Raw genomic sequence first — 27,417 nt, 5'->3', positions numbered from 1 at the left:
AATTTAAATGGAAACCCTAGAAAAATTTCAGGATTACAGTCTAGGAAGATGAGACTATGTAGTCACAGGTACTGTAGCTACTATGGATCTTTCCTTTTTACAACCAATTTCGTTGTATTTAAGTAAAGTGACAATAAAGATTATACTTATACTGATTTATTAAAGATATAGCCTCTGTTTCTTAATTTATATAACTGATTGTGAAATAACATTAACTTATAGATATAAACAATTTGCTGAAGAATCCGAGAAATCATAAAATGGTATAATTAGAATTATTTTTGTAGATTTAACTAATTTTCCCTTTTTTCCTTGAAAGGGCGGCCCAGTTTTTACGTAAAATGGCTGATCCTCAATCTATTCAAGAATCCCAGAATCTTTCCATGTTTCTTGCCAATCACAACAAGATTACACAAGTATGTTTTACATTTAACACTAACATTATATAAATTAACCATTAATCTATTCTTTGAATTTACATTATTCAATACATTACATTTACAAAATTCAATTTTTTGCTGTGTAATTAATAAAAGTATAGGCACTTCTAATCTGGTATCTTAATAATACTGGATGGTATTCATTGATTCATTTTTCATTGTTTTAGTATGATTTAAGACAATGTTAAATCACATGCTTTGCTTTATTCTAGTCTTTACAGCAACAACTGGAAGTAATTCCTGGGTATGAAGAACTACTAGCTGATATTGTGAATCTATGTATAGATTACTATGAAAATAAAATGTACCTAACACCCAATGAGAAGCATATGCTTCTAAAAGTAAGTTATATTGCTGGAAACTATAAAAACAGGGTGAGATGGTGTGGGGTGAGGTGCTGGCAAAGAGTTCACTTGAAATGCTAATACATCAGAACAATTATTCTACTGAAATGTTTATATCTTTTTATTGTCTCCTACAAATCTCTCTTCCTTTCCTTTCCTTTCCTTTCTTTTTCTTCCCTTCCCTTCCCTCAGATGAAAAGACCAGAATGGAATGAATACATCAAAGCAATTTGGTCATAGGTAGTAAGCGAATTGCAGAAGTAAATGTTTTGGACTCAGTGGTTAGTGGAACAAATTGATTCAGCATTTATTAATTGCGCTGACGTTTAGCAAAATGAACATAATAATTTTTGAAAATACCAGTGCATTTAATTCTCAGTGGTGGTAGTCGTCTTTAAAATTGAACAAGTAGAGATTGTGCAAAGAAGCTAACACAGAAGTTTCTAAAGCATATATCACCCAGTATTTAATTACATATTATAGAAGGCTTAACATTGGTTAGCATGTTTTATTGATCCCAGTGCATATTGTGCCAATTTACCAGAGAACCATATCTCTGGTTTTTAGCATTTTTGTTAAATATGAAAAAAATCCAGCTGCCTACTTTTATTGTTTCTGGTGTAATCATTTTTTTCTCTTTCTTCTGATCTACTTTATGCCATGTGTCTTGGATTGTAAACTCCCATGTAACAACTGTCCTGTTACTAATTCTTGTAAACTCTTCTTAGAGCTTCTTTGGGCTGAACAGCAAGGTAAAATGCTTCAGATAAATAGGCTTTTATTCTTATCTGAAAGCAATATTCCTATGTTCTTTTTTTTATAGGTGATGGGTTTTGGTTTATACCTGATGGATGGAAGCGTCAGTAACATCTATAAATTAGATGCCAAAAAGAGGATAAATCTCACAAAGATTGACAAGTTTTTTAAGGTTGGTGAAGAATTGTTAATCTGAGTAGTAATGTATTTTTATGAATATCTTTGTTTCTTATGCAACAGGCTGAATCCTTGACAACCAAACAACAGGTTTATAAGAGTCAATTTTGTACTGTACAGAAAAAAATGCCATAAATAGCAAAGTATTTTTAAGATACTTGGTTGTTTGCACATTGAAAGCTTTCCAAGCTCTGATTATATAGCCACCTGTTATACTTAAAAGGTATAATAGTTCAGGCATAGAACCTGTTTAGGAGGCATTTTGCCCTGTGGATGTTTTTGCCTGAGTTTTAATTGAAATAGTTGAATGGTGTTGATATACTAGGTATCGTTTACTGGCTTCAATCTATTTATGAGGTTTTGGAAAAGACTATTATATTTATTATAGCAAAATTACATTGTATTGAATTTTTTGCACATTGTTTTAAATGACGTTCTTACTTGGATCCATGATTTTATGATTGCTTTGTAATAATTGCATACATTTTAATGGTATATAAGCAGCTTATTTGAAAAATATGGGAGCGTGAAATATGTGTAAGATTTGCATTTTATTTCTTATAGCAGCTGCAAGTAGTTCCACTGTTTGGTGACATGCAGATTGAACTGGCAAGATACATTAAAACTAGCGCTCATTATGAGGAGAATAAATCTAGGTAAGAGTAAAAAATATCCAGCTATCTTTGTAAAGCATGCTGTAGAATTGCTTTATATTATTATCAGCTTTATTATCTCTCACTTAAAATCATGATATAGGGTAAGGTTTGCTACCTTGATAGCAACAACTAAAGACGTTAGATCAGGGGTGTCAAACTCAATTTCATTGAGGGCTGCATCGGCTGTGGTGGATCTGGGGTGGGGGGAATGGGGGGCATGGCCAACTGGGTGGGCATGGCCAGCTTGAAGCCACTCTCCAAATTGCTGACATGTTTCCTCATCGTATTGGGTAGACCCGGTTGAAGCTATGTTGGCCTGATCTTTTCTCTTTGAACTTGAATTTAATTTCTCCTAAATATTAAGCAAACTTTGGAAAGTATAACATTCACTGTGCCAATTTATTCTTTTTTCACTATTTCACTTTTTCACTATTTTCTGATCTCATTTTGGAGTTTTGGTTTTAATCTTTAAAGATTTAAATGTGTCTGAGGGAGTAGATGTGCTTGAACATGAAGTTCTTCAGGAGCGATCTGTTTTAAGTTGCTCCTATTTACAGGAGCTTGCTTTTCTTGTACATTCTTAAAACGTTGAGTCTGATTAAGTTGCATCTTCTTCATATAGCCTTTAAAATTGTATTACTGGTAATTGTTAGGATTGGCTATGTTACTTTAAGTTTTAAATTATATTTAAATGGGGGATACTTGTACATCATTTAGTTCCTGCAAAGTAGTTTCAAAATGTTTTGAAATAATTATTAATTGGAAGTTTCCTCCTTCTCTGTAGTGTGATCATTTCACATTTTGTGTTACTTTTGCAGATGGACATGTACTTCTTCTGGCAGTAGTCCCCAATACAACATCTGTGAGCAAATGATCCAGATAAGAGATGATCACATGCGTTTTATTTCAGAACTGGCTCGTTACAGCAATAATGAGGTATGTGGATTAGTGGGGAGTACATTTTAAGCAGAGGTAATTTTACATTATGACCAATTATTTTGCATGCTTCACTCAAGAGACTCTAGTATGTAACTTCCTTTTACAGACCATTTAAACTTATTCCTATTCTATGTCAATAGAAGATTTACTCTGGGTATGAAGTACAGTTCTGCTTATGAATTCAGATTTCTGAATTCCTGTTTTATAACAAATTCTTTTTGAAGATGGCTTTTTCTTAAAATCTAGGCAGAGATTTGTTAATTGCATAAACAACATAATGTCAATTGATAAGAGTTTTGAGGATTGTTGGATTCCGTTCCCAAATGTTTTTGAGCATTTCCCTTGGGTGTTGAAATGTAACTGAAACCATCAGTAAAAGATTTTTGAACCTGGTTTCTAACTATACTTCCTATTCTACCCCACCCTTGCACCAAGCCATAAGGATACTAGATCAAATAGCCTTGTATGAAGAAGTTAATGATATAAATGCATTCTATTTATAAATTAACATATTCTCCTGCACCATGTTGATATTCATGCTCTTTACATGAAGATACCTTGTAAGAATATAGACTGCTATGGAACAGATTCACTTAATTTTCAAATTGCTTATCTAACTAGACCAGATCTTTTAGATGGTGGGCATTACTTTTGTAAAGCCACATATTTTGAGGGTATCAAATGAATAGAGTTAATATTGGACCATCACAAATTCTCACTTAATTTTAATAAAAATGATTCTTTGTATTTGTTGGTTCTTTGCATTTAAACCTGGCTTTCATTTTATATAAAATCATTTGTCATACATCCTTTGTAGGTGGTTACTGGATCAGGACGTCAAGAAGCTCAGAAAACAGATGCTGAGTATCGGAAACTTTTTGATCTTTCTCTTCAGGGTCTCCAACTTCTATCACAGTGGAGTGCACATGTTATGGAAGTGGTATGTGGAAAAAATGGATAGGAAGTTTTAAAGGAGAAATTGAGAAAAAATATATAATTGTAATCTTAGGTTGCATTTTAGTAATAAAATCTTATTGGTTATTTCCAGTCCAACATACGTGAATTAATAATCACAACATGGATAGTCATATCTTCAGCAGATATAAAGTTATCATAGTTATTGTGGCCAAATATCACATTTGTTGAATTGTGAAGCAATTTTTTCACCAGTTAACTCAACATGGTTTGAGGGACCCAAGTTTCTCTTTATCACAATCACATGACAACATAGCACAAGTAGTAGTTGTGTTGTGCCCATCCACAACACAACTGATGACAAATATGGACCTGGCCTGGAAATCTGCAAGGTTATTCTGTTGTATGGGCCCTTTGCTAGAAGGAATAATTGTTAGTTATTCCTTCTAGCAGAGGGCCTATACAATAGAATAATCTCGGAAATTGCCAGGTCAGGCCCGGCCCACATATTTGACCAATCACCTTCATTGTTATTGTAGACCTTTGAATACACGTGTAAATAGTTTTGTACTATGATATGGTCCCATCTCAAAAGCAGTATTTCAGAGGCACACCTTCTGTGTCAGCATAGGACATCTGCAGGATACCAAAAAAGTCAGTCTGCTTTGGCAGCCGATGGTGCAGCCCATGGCAAAATGGTGGATTTCTTTGTAGGATAACTGCTTTTTCAGTGTTTAATTTCTGGTACAATGTAAAATAGATGTGTTAGGCTTCTGATAACTATTTTGTGTAAAATAACCCTTTCCCATTCATAATAATTTAGATACAGACAACAAATTTGTGACTGGTTACATTAGGTACTCACTTTGACACCAGCCATGCCCTTGTAGCCCCCCTCCCTATTTTCAGTTTTTTTTAAATTGAGACTAAAGCACCTATCTCAAAACATTGTCCACCATATGTGTGATATGGGCACTTCATTTAATGTATAGCCTTTTATTTATAACATAGGATATTTTTATAAATTTCTGGAGGACATCCATGAATAATGTTGCTTATAATATATCTGTTAACAGAAGTTACTCTGATGGTCTTGCAAAGTTGGGATTTCTCAAACAGAACAAGAGATCAGGACAAAAGAAGTTCACATAGAACTTCATGTCTTAACTCTGGGAAAGGGTATTAAACTGTGATATCCATCAGTATAACTTCACTTATAATTCACAACAAATTATAGGAGTTTCTTTTCTTAATGATAGGTGTTATTTTGAGTGATTTTATATCATTGGTACTTAATATATATGAGCAAATTAATAACTGCCTTTTGAAATGTACCATGACAGAAATATTAATATTATTTTGCTGCATTATATTTGATTCTAGTATGCTGTGCTACATTTTAAAGTATCAGTTTGGATTTAAATACTTGCAACTAGTCTTATGTGGCAATTAGTTGCCTAGATTGAGATGGATACTTCTTCTAGACTGAAAGATACCCTATATCAAGCCAATTCAGTGGAGCCTGGATAAATGTAGCAGTGCATATATAGAAGGGTTATTCTTTTAAGTAGAATATGTGGAATGCATCCCATGTCAGCTGCTAATTAAGAGGTACAAGTCTCTATATATTCAGTAGTGAATGGAAAGTTTTGTTTTATTTTGCTCAGTTCTGTGTCATTCTCATTTTCTTTGTTGATTTCAGTATTCATGGAAGTTAGTACACCCGACTGACAAATATTCTAACAAAGATTGCCCTGACAATGCTGAGGAGTATGAAAGAGCAACTCGCTATAATTATACAAGTGAAGAAAAATTTGCTCTTGTAGAGGTAAGAGAATGCAGATGAGTTCTGCAAAATTTCTAGCTTGCCCTCCTATAAATCTGCCTCATTAGACAAAACTAACATTCCCTCTTCTCCCCCATGCAGGTCATTGCAATGATTAAAGGATTACAGGTGTTGATGGGGAGAATGGAAAGTGTCTTCAATCATGCCATTCGTCATACAATCTATGCTGCTCTCCAAGACTTTGCCCAAATCACACTTAGAGAACCATTAAGACAAGCCATCAAAAAGAAGAAGAACGTCATCCAAAGGTAGTGACTGACATTATTCATACCAGTACCTCGTAGGATCCCTGCTCCGGAGCTTCTCGGGTGTGAGTCCCTGCTGGTGAAGTTGGACCTCAAGGGTCAAGTGGGTCTGCTGTTAACGTACCTGCCTCCCAACAGCGTTGCAGCAGCCCTCCCCTCGCTCCTCGAGTCGGTAGCCGAGCTGGCAGTTGAGTTCCCCAGGCTTATGGTTCTGGGGGATTTCAATTTGCCTTTGCTCGGTGAACACTCTGGTGGAGCGCAGGAGTTCATGGCTTCCATGACAGCCATGGGCTTGACCCAGGTAATTCGGGGCCCAACCCACTCAGCGGGTCACACGGTCGACCTCGTATTCCTCTCGGAGCAGTGGACTTGTGATCTTGGTCTGAGGGGTAGTGAGATCATACCCCTGTCGTGGTCAGACCACTGCCTACTGAGGCTTGACTTTCAGAGACCAAACCTCCACTGTAGGGAGGAGGAACCGACCAGGTGGTTCCGCCCCAGGCGACTTATGGACCCCTTGAGGTTCCAGACGGAGCTTGGGGTTATTCCTGATACTCTCGCCCACAGTCCGGTGGAAACCCTGGTTGCTGCCTGGAACTCGGCAGCGTCGGAGTCTCTTGACCGGATTGCGCCACTACGGCCGCTCCGAGGCAGTGGATCCAGGAGGCCTCCCTGGTTTACCGAGGAACTCCGGGAGAGGAAGTGCCGGAAGAGACGCCTAGAGCACCTATGGAGGTCCAACAAATCCGAATCGAGCCGAGCACTTCTAACATCGTGCATCAAGGAATACATCAGGGCAATTAGGACGGCAAAAAGAGCTTATATTGCCACCTTGATCGCCTCCGCTGAGTCGCGCCCAGCCGCGCTGTTTAGGATAACCCGTTCCCTCCTAAATAGGAGGGTTACAGAGGATCCCCTGCAGGGTAGGGCTGAGGACTACGTCCATTTCTTAGCGGACAAAGTTGCTCGGTTTCGGTCGGAGTTGGACTCCGATTCTGCAGATCCAGCCGAGGCACAAGGGGATAATCTGGTAGACCACCCCTGGGTTGAGTTTCAGGATGTTGCCCCTGGGGACGTGGACAAGGCCATGAGAGCTGTGAGTGCCTCCACATGTGTACTGGACCCGTGCCCCTCCTGGCTGGTTGCTAACAGCAGGGAGGTGACACGGGGCTGGATCCAGGCAGTTGTTACTGCCTCCCTTCGGGAGGGGGTCTTTCCCCCCGCACTTAAAGCGGCGGTGGTGAGACCCCTCCTGAAGAAACCATCTTTGGATCCAGCCGTTCTTAACAATTATCGTCCAGTCTCCAACCTCCCCTTTGTGGGGAAGGTTGTTGAGAAGGTGGTGGCCTTTCAGCTCCAGCGGTCCTTGGAGGAAGCTAGCTATCTTGACCCATTCCAGTCTGGCTTCAGGCCTGGCTACAGCACAGAAACCGCTTTGGTCGCATTGACCGATGACCTCTGGAGAACCAGGGACGGAGGCTACACCTCCATCCTGGTTCTCCTTGACCTCTCAGTGGCTTTCGATACCATCGACCATGGTATCCTTCTGCGACGACTGCGGGAGGTGGGGGTGGGAGGCACTGTTTTGCGGTGGTTCTCCTCTTACCTCTCGGACAGGTCGCAGTCGGTGTTAGTTGGAGGGCAGAGATCGACCCCTAGGCCCCTAACATATGGGGTGCCGCAGGGTTCGGTCCTGTCCCCCCTACTTTTCAACATCTACATGAAACCGCTGGGCGAGATCATTCGGCGGCACGGGATAAAATACCACCAGTATGCGGACGATACCCAGTTGTATCTGTCCGCCCCGTGCCAACTCAATGAAGCGGTGGAAGTGATGAACCAGGGACTTGAAGCTGTTAGTGACTGGATGAGGGCTAACAAACTCGTGCTCAACCCAGATAAGACCGAGTGGCTGTTGTGTTTCCCTCCCACCAATTTGGCTAGTATTCCATCTCTCAGGCTGGGGGGTCAAACACTACGCCCCTCAGACAGGGCCCGCAACTTGGGAGTCCTCCTGGACCCACAGCTGACTTTCGAACATCACTTGTCAGCTGTGACCAGGGGGGCATTTGCCCAGGTTCGCCTGGTCCACCAGTTGCGCCCCTACCTGAACCGGGAGGCTCTCACAACAGTCACTCGTGCCCTTGTGACCTCTAGGCTGGAATACTGCAATGTGCTCTACATGGGGCTGCCCTTGAAGAGTATTCGGCGACTTCAGCTAGTCCAGAATGCGGCCACGCGAGCGATTGTGGGTGCACCTCGTTTCACCCACATAACACCTATCCTCCGCGAGCTGCACTGGCTACCTGTCGATCTCCGAGTGCGCTTCAAGGTGCTACTTGCCACCCATAAAGCCCTCCATGGTAGTGGATCTGGATACTTGAGAGACCGCCTACTGCCAATTACCTCCACACGACCTATTAGATCTCACCGGTTAGGCCTCCTCCGAGTCCCATCTGCCGGTCAATGTCGCCTGGCAACTACGCGGAGGAGAGCCTTCTCGGTGGCAGCTCTGACCCTGTGGAACGATCTCCCCGTGGAAATTCGTACCCTCACCACCCTCCAGACCTTCCGCACAGGCCTCAGAACTTGGCTATCCCGTCAGGCCTGGGGTTAAGACTACAACCTGCCCGAATAGTATGAATGTTGTGTTTTAATTATGTATTTGTCTTATATGTTAAAAGTTTGTCTCCCCCCCCCCCTTTTTAAGTTGTAAGCCGCCCTGAGTCCCCCCAGGGAAAAGGGCGGCATATAAATAAACTTTAAATCTAAATCTAAATTATATATTTTTTTCAAGCATTTATCTTGAACATCATCATCATCATCATCATCATCATCATCATCATCATCATTATTATTATTATTATTATTATCTATACAACAATGTGAAATCATAGTTTCCAGTTCTTCAGCTGGTGTTGGTTTCATACACATTGAGATCTTCCCAAGAACCTAGAATGTTGTAATGTTTTTGTGTAGTATGTGTATGAATGTAAACAGTGTGGCCTTTTGCAATTGACAGGACCAGTTGGCAATATTGGATGCCAATATGTGTAGTCCTTGACTTATGACCACAATCAGCCCAAAATTTATGTTGTTAAGTGAGACATTTGTTAAGTGAATTTTGCCCCATTTTACAATCTTTATTGCCACAATTTTAAATGAACCACTTCATTTGATAAGTTAGTAGCCCAGTTGTTAAGTGAATCTGGCTTCCCCATTGACAGAAGGCTTGTCAGAAGGTTACAAAATGTGATCACATGACCTTGGGACACAGCAAAGGTCATAAATATGAACCAGTCGCCAAGCATCTGAATTTTTATCACATGATCATGGGGATGCTGCAAAGGTTGTAACTGAAAAACAATCATAAATAACATTTTTCAATGCCATTGTAACTTTGAGAGGTCACTAAATGAACTGTTGTAAGTCAAGGACTACCTGTAATCCAAAATAGGCATTTATCAGAAATTGAAAGAGAAGAAATAGAAAGTTACGTTTACATAACACTAGCTTTTGGTAAAATACATCTTTGGAAAGAACACTGAAAATAAATTTATCCTACTTGCCTTTAATTGTTATGATTTCTTGAGAGTAAGTAATAGGTCTTTAAAAATTGATCAAAGCGGCAGTCCCTTAGATAATGACAGCCTAAACATCCTAAAATTATGATCTAGGCCCACAATCAAACAATTTTTTGTCTATGCCTAGATCTCAGAACTGCCTATTATGTGGTCAGATGTTTTGCCCATCCCTAATTTATATAAATAAACTTCTTTCTTTAGTACATGAAATCACATTTCATATACTTTCACACTACGTGGAATCAACATAATTTGAAGTTCTAAATGTATTGTTGGTTGCAGATATCAGGGATTGGTCCTCACCTACCAACATCACATATATTACACGTGAGGGAGGCTTTAGTTGTTTTTGTGTTTATTGTGGCAAGAATTTTTTTCTCAAGGTTTAAAATTTGCATGCTTCCAGACTGATTTATAAAATGATAGCATTATCAATTGCTAATATATTTTAATATCACAATTATTCGTGTATAATAACTAATAATAAGCATATATCTAGTTCCTTGTGATTCTTAAGGACTAGCTGATGCTCACAAACCCTCTTGAATTATGGTTAGTATTCTACAGGCTATCAGAAAGACTGTGTGTGACTGGGAAGGTGGGCGCGAACCATTTAATGACCCTGCACTAAGGGGAGAGAAAGATCCCAAAAGTGGCTTTGATGTTAAAGTTCCAAGGCGTGCTGTAGGTCCCTCCAGTACCCAGGTAACTCCCTCTACTAATTCTTGCATGGGTGTCACTGACCAACAACAAAAATTACTGTGAAATAAATGTATTTAAAATGTCATCAATTTTAGGCGATTTTATCAGGGATTCTATTTTATAATTTTCTTTGCTGATTATGTTTTTTCTGCTGCTGTTTTATTCAATGCAAGTAATCCTTTGTTTAAATACAAAGTTTGTCATAGCTCTAAAGATGACTACAAATTATTGGGATTTAGATTTTTGATATGCTCAAGATTTTGCTCCTGAAAAACATCATGGCCTATTTTCCACTTAAATTTTAACTGTTTGGTGGGGTTTTCAATTGGTTGCTATATTGAGGTGAAGGAGAGGAATATGTTTTTCTCCACTTAAACCTTTGAATATAACCTGTAAAGTTAAACTTTTAAAGCTCTAACTTATCTGGCTTAGAACACAAGGGAAAAAAGTACCAAATAATTATAGTCTTTTGATTAATATGCATTAAGCTCATGTCAAACTCATACAAGGCTATGCTGAATTCCATAGCCATTGTGTATGGACTAAAAATGTTCTTGCTTGGGAACTTGCTCTTGAGTATGCTACATGTCCAGTTCCACTGATGTTTGTGGCACCCTCAATAGAATTTACCAGGACAGGTTACCTGTCATCAGCTTTCTTTTCTTGAACTTTCTTTAGTGCCTTTTACTTTTCTTTCACAGTTCTCTATCTATCTAACTACCTATTTATTTATTTAGACAAATAAAAATGATTCCAATCAATCAGTTGTGAAATAATATTGCTTGCAGTTTTCGTGTTAGTTGCATCATCCTCAGTTCTTTGGCATGCTGTGTTGGAACAAGAAATCTTTGTCATAGGAAAATGAATGATCTTTGAATTTGATTGTTAAGCTTCCTTAACAAACTTAAGATCTTTTTATGTGCTATAATGAAATGTGTAGGCTGAATAAATAAAACTTCTTACTTGTTGGTCAAAGGGTTCTGTATTCTTCATTGTCTTGCTATTCATGTTTTAACAAACTAATACACTGTATATTCGTCTGATTTTGTGCTTTCTCCTTTTCTCTATTTACCCATGTGTATTTATTAACGGAGTCTCTCTTTTCCTCTTTTGCCTTTTCCTTTTCTGTTAGCTCTTCCTGGTTCGTTCTATGACAGAGTCCTTAAACTATGCAGAGCTGTTGAAGCAGCTCAGATCTCTGGGAATGGAAAAGTTATTGCATGTGATAAACAAGTTTCTGAGGCAGTCCTACATCTATCCCACTCTTTTAAATTTTGGTGGTAAGGCATTACTTATTATTTTTAAATAATGTCATGCCATGAACTGTTCCACTGCAAATTGTGGTGCTTTCCCCCTTTCAGTTTCCTTCAGGTTAATTATTTTTTACTTTCCTTATCAGGTTGCAAATTGAAGTAATCTTCCTTTTGACAGATAAGTAAAGCTCGACTAATGTGCTATGTATGTTTTTCCTCCGACATGAATGTTCTGTTTAATAATGCAGCTTTACATGGTGAGAACCATGTTAGAGTCCCTCATTGCTGACAAAAGTGGTTCCAAGAAAACCTTGAGAAGTAGCCTTGAGGGGCCCACCATATTGGACATTGAAAAATTCCATCGAGAGTCTTTCTTCTACACTCACTTGATAAATTTCAGTGGTAAGATACATACGTAGATGATCAATGTTCAGCTTCAGCATGTCCTAATACTTCTAACACATCCTGGGAAAATGTTTCCGATTTATTTAACTTTACTCTTATTTAAAATATTCTATCAGAACTTAGCAGCTTGGCATCTTTTTTCCTGCTGTTGAGAAAAACAGGATGCTGGATTGATTATTTATTTATTTATTTATTTTAAATCCTGCCTTTATTATTTTTAGAAATAACTTAAGGTGGCAAACATAACCTAATACTATGTGGTCCCTCTGTCTGATCCAAAAAGACTTTTGTTAAGTCTTTCACATTTGAGAATACAGGTACTCCACGACTTACGACCACAATTGAGCTGCAAATTTCTGTTGCTAAATGAGACGTTTGTTAAGTGAACTTTGCTCCATTTTATGACCTTTCTTGCCACAGTTGTTAAGTGAATCACTACACTTGATAAGTTAACAACCCAGTTGTTAAAGTGAATCTGGCTCCCCATTGACTTAGCTTGTCATGAGGTCACAAAAAGGTGATCACACGACCTTGGGGCATAGCAACGGTCATAAATATGAACCAGTTGCCAAACATTTGGATTTTGATCAGATGATAATGGGATGCTGCAAAGGTCATAACTGGGAAAAACATCATAACTCACATTTTTCAGTGCTATTGTAACTTTGAATGATCACTAAACAAACTGTTGTAAATCAATGACTACCTGTATTACATACAACCCTAGGCTTAAACAGATTTACTTGATAGATTTTTCTAGTTGGAATGGTTTTGTTGTTCATAAATAGTTGCCAAATAAGAGCCCCTATGTTGATCCTGTGAAAATAGCAAAAATGTTTGCCTAGTTTGTTTCTCATCCCTTTTTTTTCTAAGGAGAGGTTAAGTATCTTGCCTTGTTTGGCTACCATTTTCAATATTATTGGCTTTAATCGGAAGCATGTTGTTCAAGTGGATTTACCTATTGACATGTGTTAGGGTGTATCATACTGCATTGTCTGTTCAATCCACAATGTGGTTGGATAGTTTCGCTTTGAATGGGGGGAGAGTTTGTATTTCAATGTCCTTCAGAAACAATGCTGGTGGATAGTACACTGATTCCTAAGCACTGAATTGAGATTCTGTGGAGTTTTTGGAGAGAGTCTGCCATTAGCATCATTTGTTCAAGAGCCAAGGTGGCGCAGTGGTTAAAAGCAGCACTGCAGGCTACTGCTAGATCAGCAGGTCAGCGGTTCAAATCTCACCGGCTCAGGGTTGACTCAGCCTTCCATCCTTCCGAGGTGGGTAAAATGAGGACCCAGATTGTTGGGGGCAATATGCTGACTCTCTGTAAACCGCTTAGAGAGGCCTGAAAGGCCTATGAAGCGGTATATAAGTCTACTGCTATTGCTATTGCTATTGTTTGGGCTGGATATTGCTATAAGAAACAAGATTATCTCTGCTTAGCCAGCTGTAAGAAATGTATGTGTGTACTACAGAAGCTTTCTATAAAGCACTATGTACACAATGCTGGTCAGAGTTGAAAGATGCACATGGCTTTTTGGGCTCTGTTACATTTTTTTTTAAGGTTACCTTATACTTTAAAATTCTACTCTATATTAGAGACCAGGAAATACTCTTAAGAATCTCTTAATAAAATTTTTGGGAATCAGTGTTCTAACTTACTGAAAACGCTTCTATTATGGCAGTCCAGAAGGAATCTTGTGTTTTGAAAACAATCTACTTGTTCTTAACTATTCCTTCTACTTACTCCTATACACAAATATTTTTCATTAAGTATCCATCTGATCAGTGCATATTGTAGCAGAAAAATAAATGCGGTAAGGCAAATAATCTAATCAGGTAAAATAAATAATAATGATGGCTGTTGCAAGAAATTTCCATTTTCCTTTGCAAGAGCTGAAAATGTGATGTTCTCAATATTTAGCACAAATTGGGAGAATGGTTTAGAACATCTGTACTACAAAACTGACGATACTTCCTCTGCCAAAGTTTTCAGTAAGAAACCCATTTGTATTTTTGGTGTCTATTTGTCTCAGCAGCAGCAGCAGCAGCAGCAGCTTACAATAACTCTTTAGGCACTCCATCCAAATGCTACTTTCAGTTTCTTCACATGCCATTGCAGTGTCTCTTCCGCGGTTGTGCTTCTATAACACTGCACTATTAAAGTAGCTGTTCTCCCTGGTTTCAATCAAAATTAATTTGATATAATTTCCTTTTCAATAAGAAACCCTCCAGCAGTGCTGTGATTTGTCCCAGCTATGGTTCAGGGAATTCTTTCTGGAGCTCACAATGGGCAGAAGAATCCAGTTCCCCATTGAGATGTCTATGCCTTGGATTCTAACTGACCACATATTGGAGACCAAGGAAGCATCAATGATGGAGTAAGGCTAATAAAGTTCTTTCTCTTCTTGTTTTGTAATTGACTTGTAATCACTAAATTTTAGTCGAAATGAGATAAGAATATTTAAAATTATTTGAATACAAAGTTGCACACAAAGTATTGGGCAGGTAAATTCTGTACTTTTCTTATTAAAGTTTTAGCAGTTTTGCCTTGAACAGCAGCTTGGTATATTAAGACAAGCCGTAGGAATATTTTACACATCACTGACTCTGTGTTTTCATCTCTTGTTTAGATATGTTCTATATTCTTTGGACCTGTATAATGACAGTGCTCATTATGCACTCACCAAATTCAAGAAACAATTTCTCTATGATGAAATTGAGGCAGAGGTAAGTCATAAGACAACAAATAATTTATATAGAGGATAAATACTTAAACAGGTTAAGTTAAAAGAAGTTGTATGAATGGTGTTGAAAAGTATAGGACTTGCAAGGATAGGATTTTCAAATCTGCAGCTCAAATAAAATAGAGGAACAGCCCAGAAAAATATTTCATTTTTACTGAGGAATAATGGGCCAAAGTAATAAGTAATTTCCAAAAATTATCAGTAAGTGCACAATCATACAGAGTGTGTGTTTGCATATCTTGCTAGGGCATGTCTTGTTTAATCATGATATATTGAATAAGTCACAATTAGGTATAGTATGTTCTCAAAACATGATAAGGCAAAACCAGGCAATCTCTTTGCAGCCTAACAAGATATGTAAACTGAACCACTAAGCCTTATCAGTGATTAATACATTGGCAGAGGGAAAATAATTTTTTTCAAAATGTAGAGATTAGTAGGAAAAATAATTCAGTTAGAACAGAAATGTAAGTTAGTTTACTCTGTCATCTTGTCTGAAAAATATTTTAAGAAGTACAATGAAATGAAGTTGAATAAATATAAACAGATGAATTAATACTGAATTTAGAATATCCAGGAACATATGTTTATAGTTTAATAAGCCACATGCAGAAAACAAACTTAATATCATAGATATTTTCTTAATAATTATGTAAGTGGAACAAAATTTCCTACAGTTGGAAGATAGATTATACAGGTTAATTCTCCTGTGTGCTGCTTGGGGAATCCAAGCATGGGTTTACTTTGTCCATTAGCCTAGAGATTGAGTTATGCAAATTGGTGACCATGCCTCCTCTGACTGGTAGGGTCAGTTTTTTAACTCAGTCCAGCCAGACGAGACGTATACCAATTTTCTCTCCAGTCTTCTGAGATAAAGTTTGCCTTTGTTTGGATTTTCATGGGGATGTGTGTGAGTGTTTATTATTTGGCATGTAAGGAGAGGCGACAGTTCGCTGTCTGCTGGTTTTCCTACCCGTTTTGATTCGTGGCAGGCATTGCTGGATCTTGCAGCCGCTGCCTTTGGGCTTGGAACTAGCTTGGATCATTGGATGGGAGGCTTGGTGCTGGGCTTAGCGCCCGTTCTGCCTTCTGGGCTTGCCGTTTGGGCTTCGCGATGAGGCTTTTAGCCGATGGCTTGTTACTGCACCTGAAGCCTTTCCAGCCGCATCGGAGGACCGGGAATTCCCACCGTTCACGGCGCGGTTAATCCAGGAGGACCAGCCACGTTCGCCCGCCGTCCGCGGCACGTTCTGTCTGTCTGCGTCGCTGCTGGGAGCGACAGGACTGCTCCGGCGCTGCCGCCGGCATCTCTTCCTGCGGGGGAGTTTCGGAACGGCTTGCTAACTAACGGCCGGTTTGAATATTGGCGCTTGAATTGCAGCCGCCATTTTGGGGCTGTTTCCGACGCATGCGCCCTAGGCCTTTGAGATGGGGCGTTGGTCTCTTCGCACCGGGAAGGCTGCTGAGTCATCGCCCCTCCCATTTCCCTCACTTCGAGCTTGTTCGCCCTGGTGAGAGGATCGCACTGCCACTGCCTTTGTTGACCACGAGGCTGCAGTTCTTGCACAGTAAACCGCGGCCTTTTTATATTATTTGAGTCTTTTCACTTCTTAAAGTTACAATGGCCGATCAATCCACCTCAGGGGGTACTGTAGAGTCCTCTACTGAGGCCCAGCATTCTGCCCAAGCGGGGGTTAGTTCGAGGCCTGGCAGGGCTGCATCTAGAACCACTAGCCAGAGGCCCAGGGAGGCATCCGGGGCTCCGGATAAAGGCCATAAAAAGAAAGATAAATCAAAGAATGTTTCTAAGGCTTGTGGGGAAGGTAGAGTTTCTTCTTCCACGCTAGTTTCTCAGTGTATTTCACCAGCTCCTATTCCACAACCAGCAGGACACCAGGCCTGGTCTCCTGATCGCCCATTGCCCGTTATTTCGAAGGCTGGGGTGGGGGGGTTGGGGATCCAACTTCCCCCAGTTGTTACTGAGGCCCAGGCTTCCTCAGCTTACTTGATGCCACGCGCTGGGCCCTCCGCCACCTTTACTCCTACTGCTGCAGGCCTCAGACCTATAGAAGGCTATGATCAGGGTTTTCCCCCAGATCTTTACCAGATGATTTCTGCAGCTATTTCCAGGGGGGTGGATGCTGAATTGATCCGTAGAAACCAGCCCCCTGTGACTGCCAGTGCCCCTAGTGGGCCCAGTCTTCAGGTTCCACAGGTGGATCTTCCTGATCTTGCAGCTGGGCCTTCTTCGCCTCTTCCTTCTACTTACAGCGAGGATTCAGCATTAGTGGAGGAAGGAGAGTTGATTGATAGGGAGTTCTCTGATGATGAGGGTTTGATCTTTGATCAGCCTAATTCCTCGAGCTTATTTCGGCCCACGTTATTCAAGTCATTGTTGTATAAAGCTAAGGCCGCTACCCATATGGGAGACATGGCTTCTAAGGATGGTTCTGCAGTAGGCCTTGATATCACTGAGCGCCTTTTCGCTGAGCCGGTCTCACTGCAGGAGGTGATTCCTTCTCCAAAACTCTTTATGGATCTTATTCAAAAACAATGGGATCAACCGACTGCGGTTACCCCACCAAGCAATGGGGACAGGAAACTGTACACTTCCACTCCTGATTTGGAGAGTATTTTGCAGTTCCCGACTGTGGATCCACCAGTAGCGGCTCTGGCCTCCCCGGCTCTCATTCCCTCTGAGATTTCTGAGGGTCTGAAGGCGGAGGATCGCAAGGCCGAGACTGTCATTCGTAAGACTCACCAGGCTGCAGCATGGGCCTTGCGTGCTGCGACAGCAGCGTCGTTCTTTAATAGAACTTCAGTCCTTTGGCTCAAGCAATTGAAGGAGAGACTAGCCCCTGATGAGGTGCGTCTTCACCAAGGTGTCACCAAGATTATGGCTGCCCTGGAATTCTCGGCGGATGCCACTCTTAATGCGGCCAAGTTCGCTTCCCGAGCTGTAGTCTCCAATGTAGCATCCAGGCGCCTGTTGTGGCTTCGCCATTGGCAGGCAGATGTTAAGTCTAAATGGCGCTTAGCTTCCACACCCTTCAAGGGCAGGGCATTGTTTGGGGCCGTTCTTGATCCCATACTCATTGAGACCAGGGACAAACGCAAGGTTCTCCCTTCCACTGGGGGGCGCAATAACAGGAGGCAGCAGCCGTATGGCAGACGCCAGCCCTTTCAAGGTAGCTACTCGGGATATTCAGCGGCTCCCTTTGTTCCCCACTACAATAGACCGTTCCACCAGACTCAGGATCACGGCCAGGACCGTGCGGGGTCCAGGGATAGGGGGCGCCAACAGCATCAGGCGCAATCCCATAATAGGCGGTCCTTTCGTGGATCTGGTAACTGGTCCTTTTGAAGGTACCAGTGACTCCCAAGGCGAGGTGCCAGTGGGCGGCCGCCTACTGGCCTTCGCTCATCAGTGGGCGGAGACCAGGTCCGACGCCTGGGCCCTTCAGGTGGTGAGATTGGGCCTCACCCTGAAATTTCTCTCCATCCCCTGAGGCGATTCATCAGGTGCCCTGTTCCCAGATGCTCTGTGAAACAGCGCCTCATGGAAGCCGAAATACATCATCTTTTATCCATCAACGCCATAGAACAGGTTCCCAGAGGGCAGGAAGGCCTAGGATTTTACTCAATATTATTTCTGGTGCCCAAGAACTCAGGGGGATGGTGGGCCATTCTAGATCTGAAAAGACTCAATTGGTACATCAAGTACCAAAGGTTCAAAATGCAGTCCTTAAAGAGCATCTTGGCATCCATCCGCCAGGGCGATTTGATGACATCAGTCAAGGAAGCGTACCTCCATGTGCCCATTCACCCGGCACATCGCAGGTTTCTGCGCTTCCAGTTTGCAGACCAGCATTTCCAGTACAGAGCCTTGCCCTTCGGTCTCTCCTCAGCCCCATGCACCTTCACCAAGCTCCTGGCGGTGGTGGCGGCCTCGCTTCGCTCGGTTCCCATGAGAGTGAATTGTTACTTAGACGACATCTTGGTCCTGTTGCCCTCTCGGGAACAGGCCCTTTGGGATCTTCAAGTAACGATGGACTCCCTGCGGAGGCACGGTTTCGTCCTGAACCTTCCCAAGAGTCATCTGCAGCCGACTACATCGCTGCTTCACTTAGGGACCGTAATCAAGTCTTCCTGTCCCTGGAGAGACGTCAGAGCATTCAACGACTGGTGGCCCAGGTGTCAGCTCAGCGGCTTGTGCCCCTGGCCCTGCTCTCCCAGCTGTTAGGGAAGATGATTTCATGCATCGACATCGTTCCCTGGGCCAGATTTCACGCACGGCCTCTGCAGTGGTTCCTGCTCCCTTATCAAAGGTCTCACAACAGTCATTCACAGCTCAAAGTTCGACTGCCGTCCAAGCCTCTCAGATCCCTTCGGTGATGGACATCCTCCAAGCTTTTCAAGGGCTGCCCATTCAAGGAGCCGGATCGTATCCAGGTTACGACAGATGCCAGTCTCTTCGGATGGGGCGGCCATGCCTTGAACCGGGTGGCACAAGGCTGTTGGTCGAGTCGAGAGCTGAACAACAGCATCAACTGGCTAGAGCTCTGGGCCATCCGTCTGTCCCTGCGGGAGTTCCAGGACATTGTGAGTCACAACCACATGCTGATCCTAACGGACAATGTGGCCGCCAAAGCGCATGTCAACCGCCAAGGGGGCACGCACTCCAGGGCTCTCATGCTGGAGGCGGAGATGTTGCATCATTGGGCGGAGTCCAGACTGTTGTCGCTCTGGGCGGAGCACATCTCGGGTGACTCCAACATCCAGGCAGATTGGTTGAGCAGAGCCACAGTGGATCATGCGGAGTGGCAACTCCATCCCGATCTCTTCCAACAGCTCTCTTGCTGGTTCGGCAATCCAGTAGTGGACTTGTTCGTACAACCTCACAACGCACAGCTGCCTCGCTTGTACTCCAGATATGCGACTCCCGGGGTGGAGAGGGTGGATGCCCTGCGCAGCCCGTGGCCAGCCCGTGGCCAGCTGGCCTTCTAGAGCCAAGGTGGCGCAGTGGGTAGAGTGCAGTACTGCAGGCCATCTCAGCTGACTGCTAGTTCGGCAGTTCGGCGGTTCAAATCTCACTGGCTCAGGGTTGACTCAGCCTTCCATCCTTCCGAGGTGGGTAAAATGAGGACCCGGATTGTTGTTGGGGGCAATATGCTGACTCTGTAAACCGCTTAGAGAGGGCTGAAAGCCCTATGAAGCGGTATATAAGTCTAACTGCTAACTGCTATTCTCTACGCCTTCCCGCCACTGCCAGTAATACCGGCGGTTATACAGAAGATATTGACGGAGCAGGCGGAGGTCCTCTTGGTGGCTCCGATGTGGTCCCGACGTCCCTGGTATGCCGACCTGGTGTACCTGTCGATCTCACGCCCGTGGAGAATTCCGGACGAACAAATCCAGCTCTACCAGGGGGCTCTCATACATCCGAACCCCCAGTTGTTGCAGTTAGCCATGTGGCACGTGAGCAGGCTCTGCTGACCGAGCTTCATTACTCCAACGAGGTCATCGCCACAATTCAAGCGGCCCGTCGCCCCTCCACCACTCGGATTTACGAGGCTACCTGGCAGGCTTTCTGCAGATGGTGCCGCCGGACTGGGCAGATCCCCTCCAGGATTCGGTGCCCCGAGTTTTGGATTTTCTGCAATCGGGTCTCAACAAAGGTTTGGCTCCCAACACGCTTCGCAGGCAGGTCACAGCCCTTGCCACGGTGATTGGGGGCGGTCAGGGACGTTCCTTATCTCAACATTCGCAAGTCAAGGCTTTCCTGAAGGGGGCGGCCAACATCCGACCTCCCGACCGTGCACCGCTACCCTACATGGGATTTGACCTTAGTGCTCAGGGCGCTTATGGACTCTCCATTCGAACCTATTACTTCCATCAGTCTTCGACTATTGACTCTTAAGACCATGTTCTTGGTAGCTATTACATCAGCTAGGCGGGTTTCCAAACTGGCGGCGTTGTCAGTTCGGGTGGACCTCTGTATTTTCCACTCCAACAGAGTTGTTCTCCCTTTGGACCCTGCCTTTCTACCGAAAGTCAACACGTTATTTCACAGGGCTCAGGAACTCGTCCTCTTGGACTTTTGCCCCAATCCTTCTCATCCACAGGAGCGCCAATGGCATCACCTGGATGTGCGCAGAGTTCTTCGTCGCTACGTGAAACGCACGGCATCCTTCAGGCGATTGGAAGCGCTTTTTGTGTCCTTTCAGCCATCGTCCATGGGGCAGAAGGTTTCTTCCCATACGATAGGTCGCTGGTTGAAGGCGTGCATCGCTCTTGCTTATGACAGTCAATCTCGGCAGGTACCCAGGCGCATCACTCCTCATTCTACCAGGAGTGCGGCTACCACGGCGGCCTGGGCCACGCAAGCTTCAGTGGAAGAAATCTGCAGGGCGGCGACCTGGTCTACGCCTTCACCGTTCATCCGACACTACAAAGTTGACGTGTATGCTTCGGCTGAGGCCTCTTTTGGGTGGCGTGTACTGCAACAGGTACTCCCCCCTGCGGGGGACCCTGGCCAGCCTAGCTCCCACCCTGGATCTTAATTGCTTTGGCATGTCCCATGCTTGGATTCCCCAAGCAGCACACAGGAGAACGACCGTTGACTTACCTGAACGGTCCTTCTATGTGTGCTACGAGGGGAATCCAAACCCGCCCGCAGCTTCGGCTGGCCAAGGTTATCGTGACTCTTCACATGATTGACTTCTGATCTATGACTTGACTATGACTGTTTGTGACTAGTTGTAACTTGTTTTTGTTGCCATGTTTGTATACCTGTTGGGCTACGGCCTCTATTGTTATTGTTATACATCATTAAACGGCTGACTTCGTACAAAACTGACCCTACCAGTCAGAGGAGGCGTGGTCACCAATTTGCATAACTCAGTCTCTAGGCTAATGGACAAAGTTAACCCATGCTTGGATTCCCCTCGCAGCACACATAAAAGGACTGTTCAGGTAAGTCAACGGTCGATTGCTGGGGAAGGTACCTTTTCATCCTCCATTTTAAAATTGCTCAAAAGAAAACGCATTTGAATAAAGTGTCTAATCTTTCATATTTTCTTTAGGTCAACTTATGTTTTGATCAGTTTGTCTACAAGTTGGCAGATCAGATATTTGCATATTACAAGGTTATGGCAGGAAGGTATGTGACTCCATTAAAGTTTGGGGCTAGCCTGGGCCTTCAGTTACTGCCTTCCCAGTGTCTGAATTAGCATGACAAATGTTAAATAATGTTGAAAGTTGTAGTTCAACAATATCCTGGGTGGTAAATTTATTTACATTGCCATACATTGGATGTATGCCATACATTGAAAGATTTCCTAGTGGACAATCATTTAAATATGAGTCACCAATGCGATGCAGTTGCCAAAAAATCCAATGCATTTCTAGGCTTCATTAGAGGGATAGAATCAAGATCATGTGAAGTGTTAGCGCCACTTTATAATGCCTTGATAAGACCATACTTAGAATATTGCACCCAGTTTTGGTTGCCACTATGTAAAAGAAATGTTAAGATTCTAGAAAGAGTACAGAGAAGAGCAACAAAGATGATCCGGAGACCAGAGGTATCTAAAATACAGGAAGAACAATTGCAGCAATTGGGTATGTTTAATTTAATTTTTAAAAAAAGGACTAAAGGTAACATGATAGCAGCTTTCCAATATCTAAGGGGCTGCCACAATGGGGTCAACTTATTCTCCAAAGCACCTGAAGGTTGAATAAGAAGCAAACGGATGGAAACTTATGAAAGGGAGAACCAACCTAGAAACAAGGAGAAGTTTCCTGACAATTAGAACAATTAATCTGTGGAACGGCTTGCCTTTAGAAACTGGATGCTCTATCACTGGAAATTTTTAAGAAGAGATTGGACAACCATTTATCTGAAATAATGTAAGGTCTCCTGCTTGAGCAGTAGATCGGATCTTCATAGTCCCTTCCAACTCTGTTATTCTCTTACTGTGTTATTTAAAATACTGACATAATGATATTAAAAGATAACCTCTATTATAGAGTGTTATTTAATAATCTCACTTTTGTGCAGCCTTCTTCTGGATAAACGATTAAGATCAGAATGTAAGAATCAAGGTGCAACAATTCCATTGCTAACATCTAATCGATATGAAACATTGCTAAAACAGAGACATGTCCAGGTTGGTATACTATTCTTTCATTGCATTTTTTGATTACAACTTCCATCATGCCCAAGAAACCTCACCAATGCTTGTCTGAAGTTTCCTTTTTTGTTTTATTTCAAAACGATTCATATTAAAAAAAATATTTAGTAGCCCAATCTCCTTAATCCTGTAATATGAGGTGGGAATGGGCTCTTGTATCTTAGAGGCTGAAAGCATGTTTAAGAACAGCAGTTCTATTTGCATCTCTTTGTCCAAAGATGATTAGGTGAAGTCAATCTTTGGCTAAAACCCCTTCCAGTTCAGGCTCAGCTAACTTAGGGTTAAGGAAGGTAAACCTGGTCATAGTATGAAAGTGAACCAGATTTGGACATCAGTGTGGGCCTATACATGTCACTATTTAGTTGATAATGTGAATAATTAATATTTCTATAATTTAGTATATCCTGTGAATAACATAATTTGGGTATATCGTACTTGCCAGTTATTTTGCTACATTTCACCCATCAAAGATTACTTGGATAGGTGTCTATTTTTAATATATGGTTGCTGGTACAAGTAAAAAGTATAAATGTAGTTGAGCATGTAGAATTAATTCATTTACGTGACATTTCCACCTTCAGGAATGTACTGTGATCTGAAAAAATGTATTTGGCTTGTTGCATAACATTTCTGCAAACCAAACGTACCTTAACGCATGTGGGGCTCAGGACATTTGTTCTTACAGATATGGAATAATTACATTAAAACTTCATTTAATATTTTTGTCTGTTTCCTTCAGCTTCTTGGTCGGTCAATTGATCTGAATCGCTTGATCACGCAGAGAATTTCAGCAGCTGTGTACAAATCAATGGAACTGGCAATTGGGCGTTTTGAAAGTGAAGATTTGACCTCCATTGTAGTAAGTGCTGAAATGCATTAGGATTTAATGTCCCACTGGGTCTGGAGTTAACAGAAAATGTCAAATTTGACAAGGTTCCTTCAGCCAGTTGTTATTAATAACAAAGTTAATGCAAGAGTGTAATATGATCAGTGCAAAGAAATACAGGTGCTCCTTGACTTACAATCACTTATTCAGTGACCAAGGTACAATAACACTGAATAAGTGACATATGACCATTTTTTATAAAACTATTACAGCATCACCAAGGTCACCCGATCAAAACTTGGATGTTTTTGGCAACTGGCATGTATTTATGATGGTTGCAGTGTCCCAGGGACATGTGATTACCTTTTGCTCTGAAAGGCAGAGTCGGTGGGGAAGCGAGTAACACTTAACCACCGTGTTACTGATTTAACAACTGTACTGATTCATTTAATAATTGTGGCAAGAAAGGTCATAAAGTGGAACAAAACTCACTTAAATACTGTTTTGTTTAGCAACAGAAATGTTAACTGGGCTCAATTGTGGTCATAAATTGAGGACTACCTGCAATTTATTTCTGTCCTGTACTATCTGATTTCTGGATTTTCCTTGATTAGAAACATTTGGCTCAGAAGGAATTAAAAAACTTTCCCTGCCAAGAATCTGACCGATCACCAGCAAAATGACAATAAGAAAAAAAATGAGGAGTGACCAGATAGGGTTACTTGTACTCATCCATGAATTGTTATTCTTTTTGGATATTCTTCTGTCATCATTGTTCAAGGATAGGGCTTATCTGTACTTTCTTCTCTTACTATTTTGATTTTCTTACTATTTTGTGATGGTAAGAATAGTAACATTATCCTCAGCCCACTGCAGATTGCCAGAAAAGTGATCTCCATCTCTTGAATGTATTGTTCTCCCCTTTGACCAGCATAAGCAGGAAAGCATCCACCTGCTGTGCACAATACCATCTTCCATAAATGCCTCTGTTGCAGTTGAATGGAGTATGCTATGATAGGCACACACATCCTCCAATCACTGTTCTGTGCCTTCAATAACCATTTCATGCTGGGCTGGTGAGCTGAGGGTCCATTTTAAATGAACCATTGCATGAAAGCCATGAAAGCTGCCTCAACCAAGAAACAGCCACATGGCCATTTTGCCAGTGGGAATGGCAAAAGCTGAAAGTTATACAATTGCTCAGTGTTTCATCATTGCCTCTTTGTCCTTTTAGAAATTGCTAGCATTGAAATGATAACATTTCTTTATTGTGGTAAAGTAATACTACAATAATAAATAATAACCATAATAAATAATATGGTTCGGTGGCAATCCTTTGGGCTGGATGAGCTGTTTGCTCTCTCCCTGGCACCTGGGGCCCACATCCTTTTTCCATAAATGGCGTATCGGGGTAATCAAGGTAGGCCTGAAACATTGAATTATGTTTCGTATAATTATGGGTAATATATCAATCAGTCACATCTTTATTAAGATCAAAGGCCAGCATGAGGGTGGTAGGTAATATATAATTAGATATTACCTAGATATTAATTAGGAATATACCTCATTAATACAGAGGACAGTTCGATCAAACAGAGTGAGCAGAGAGTAATTCTGGGTATAGGAACTAAAAGAGCAATTCACATTTGCCTTCTCAAAGATGCTAAGAAGAAGACACGAGCCCATTTCTCATCAAAGTGAAGGATGTGATTGAAATCTAGAAAGGGGCTCTTTTCCAGACACATTCAGCATCAATGTCAAGCAGAGATAAAGCTGCACTGCAAATTGCCTTTTATCTCTATAACAGTAGTTGGTGACTACCTCCAATTGCAGCGATTTATTTCAGATGTCTATGTAAGGATTGCAGTTGGTGGCCTGTTAATTTTAGGGTTCTTTCAACTATATATTCTGGTTTAAATTATGGAGTCTAAGATGTTCCCCCCCCCCCCATTAATCTGTATAAATAAAATAGATCTCATGTATTCTCCTTGTGTAATGCTGTTGGAAATACTGTATTTTTGTGTGAAGTGACTGGAAATCATGGACTTTTCGCAGGAAAAAAGAAAAAATAAATTTGTGATTTATGATTTTGATGATTAGAAAAGATAGACTCTAGAAAGGGAATTATTTGGTACCCTTAAAGAGATAGGCTAAAATATATGCTGTTAAGAAGATCTTTCTTGCCACAATTGTCAAGTGAATCAATGGCTTCTCCATTGACGGTGCTTGTCAGAGGATTACACAAGGTGATCACCTGACCCAGGGACACTGCAGCCATCATAAATATGAGTTAGTAGCCAAGAATCTGAATTTTGATCACATGACCATGGGGATGCTGCAATAGTTGCATGTGTGAAAAATGGTCATGAGTCACTTTTTTTCAATGCTGTTGTAACTGAGTGGTCACTGAATGAACTGTTGTAAGTCAGGACTAGCTATAAAGGCTGCAAACATCTCAATAATACGTGCAGTGGAGAAGAGCATGTGCAATAGTTTCCATCTGACCATCTCTGCAAGGACCTAAATAGTTCATGAAAAGAATCTTTCAATATCTTCCAGTGCGACTGAGGGAAAGGCATTGAAACATGTCATCCTATAGGCTTTTCAGTGTTTAGGAACTTCCAGTTAGATAGGAAACCAACGTATCATATATTTAAAATTGTTACTACAAAAATGATTTGAGACTCTGGCTCTTTGTCCATTATATACATTTGAAATAAGTAGGCAAGAAATAATTCCAACATAGATCAACATTTTTCTAATGTGCATAGTCACTAAAAAGATTTAATGATTTAGATCTTTTAGAAGATTCTGATTTTTTTTCTCTCCTTATGACTTTTATCTGTCCATGAAAAATTATCAGGAGTTGGATGGATTAGTAGAAATAAACAAGATGACACACAAGCTCCTGAGCAGATATATGACTTTAGACAGCTTTGATGCTATGTTCAGAGAAGCCAATCATAATGTATCTGCTCCCTATGGAAGAATCACTCTTCACGTCTTTTGGGAACTCAACTATGATTTTCTTCCCAATTATTGCTACAATGGGTCAACCAACAGGTTAGTGCAACAATTAAATATTTTTTTTAATACTGTACTTAATTTCATGATCCTGGTACAAAAGTTTGCTCTGATAGCTACATGTAGCCAACTTAACTAAGGTTTTAAGTGTATGAGTCTTGATATCAGCGCTTTCTGTCGACAGGGATTTCTAGTTTTTTAAAAAATATTTGAAATCCTTTTCAAGAAAGAGGTTCAGCAGTTGGCTTGAGGCATAAATATTGGGAAATGACCTATAAAATACTAGCAGCTTCCTAGTTTTTTAAAGCTCCTTTCCCAGTAGTTACTAGATATTTCTATGTGTTCTCTTGTGTGCATTTTTAT

General features: G+C 41.5%; 2 protein-coding genes across 3 annotated transcripts in view; both read left to right on the top strand.

The window, feature by feature from the left end:
* CYFIP1 (cytoplasmic FMR1 interacting protein 1) overlaps window positions 1–27,417 on the top strand; it is a 62,036-nt gene that overhangs the window by 22,182 nt on the left and 12,437 nt on the right. Inside the window, exons 7-22 of one of the 2 annotated variants that reach the window (XM_087726831.1) lie at window positions 320–416; window positions 653–781; window positions 1,608–1,712; window positions 2,282–2,373; window positions 3,192–3,309; window positions 4,130–4,252; window positions 5,930–6,055; window positions 6,155–6,321; window positions 10,460–10,607; window positions 11,737–11,884; window positions 14,487–14,643; window positions 14,896–14,992; window positions 22,095–22,171; window positions 23,072–23,180; window positions 23,944–24,063; window positions 26,894–27,093. In XM_087726831.1, coding sequence (XP_087582957.1) covers window positions 320–416; window positions 653–781; window positions 1,608–1,712; window positions 2,282–2,373; window positions 3,192–3,309; window positions 4,130–4,252; window positions 5,930–6,055; window positions 6,155–6,321; window positions 10,460–10,607; window positions 11,737–11,884; window positions 14,487–14,643; window positions 14,896–14,992; window positions 22,095–22,171; window positions 23,072–23,180; window positions 23,944–24,063; window positions 26,894–27,093 — 2,013 coding nt within the window. Of the gene's footprint in view, window positions 1–319; window positions 417–652; window positions 782–1,607; window positions 1,713–2,281; window positions 2,374–3,191; window positions 3,310–4,129; window positions 4,253–5,929; window positions 6,056–6,154; window positions 6,322–10,459; window positions 10,608–11,736; window positions 11,885–12,105; window positions 12,260–14,486; window positions 14,644–14,895; window positions 14,993–22,094; window positions 22,172–23,071; window positions 23,181–23,943; window positions 24,064–26,893; window positions 27,094–27,417 lie in introns of both variants that reach the window. The other variant, XM_087726830.1, reaches the window with a different exon arrangement.
* Window positions 15,580–20,082, top strand: LOC148043302 (uncharacterized). Its single transcript, XM_087726833.1, has one exon. It carries the CDS (start codon window positions 16,631–16,633, stop codon window positions 18,371–18,373), a length of 1,743 nt encoding a protein of 580 aa, XP_087582959.1. The 5' UTR covers window positions 15,580–16,630; the 3' UTR covers window positions 18,374–20,082.

This window comes from Thamnophis sirtalis, unplaced genomic scaffold, assembly GCF_051295495.1.
Source record: "Thamnophis sirtalis isolate CommonGarterSnake01/CBP01778 unplaced genomic scaffold, rThaSir2_p1.2 scaffold_12, whole genome shotgun sequence".
In the NCBI taxonomy this organism is placed as follows: domain Eukaryota; kingdom Metazoa; phylum Chordata; class Lepidosauria; order Squamata; family Natricidae; genus Thamnophis; species Thamnophis sirtalis.
This window is presented reverse-complemented; position numbering and strand designations above follow the sequence as displayed.

What these genes read in the sequence shown, in the direction of transcription:
- LOC148043302 (XM_087726833.1), top strand. Translation starts at nt 16,631, where the DNA reads ATGGCCGATCAATCCACCTCAGGGGGTACTGTAGAGTCCTCTACTGAG.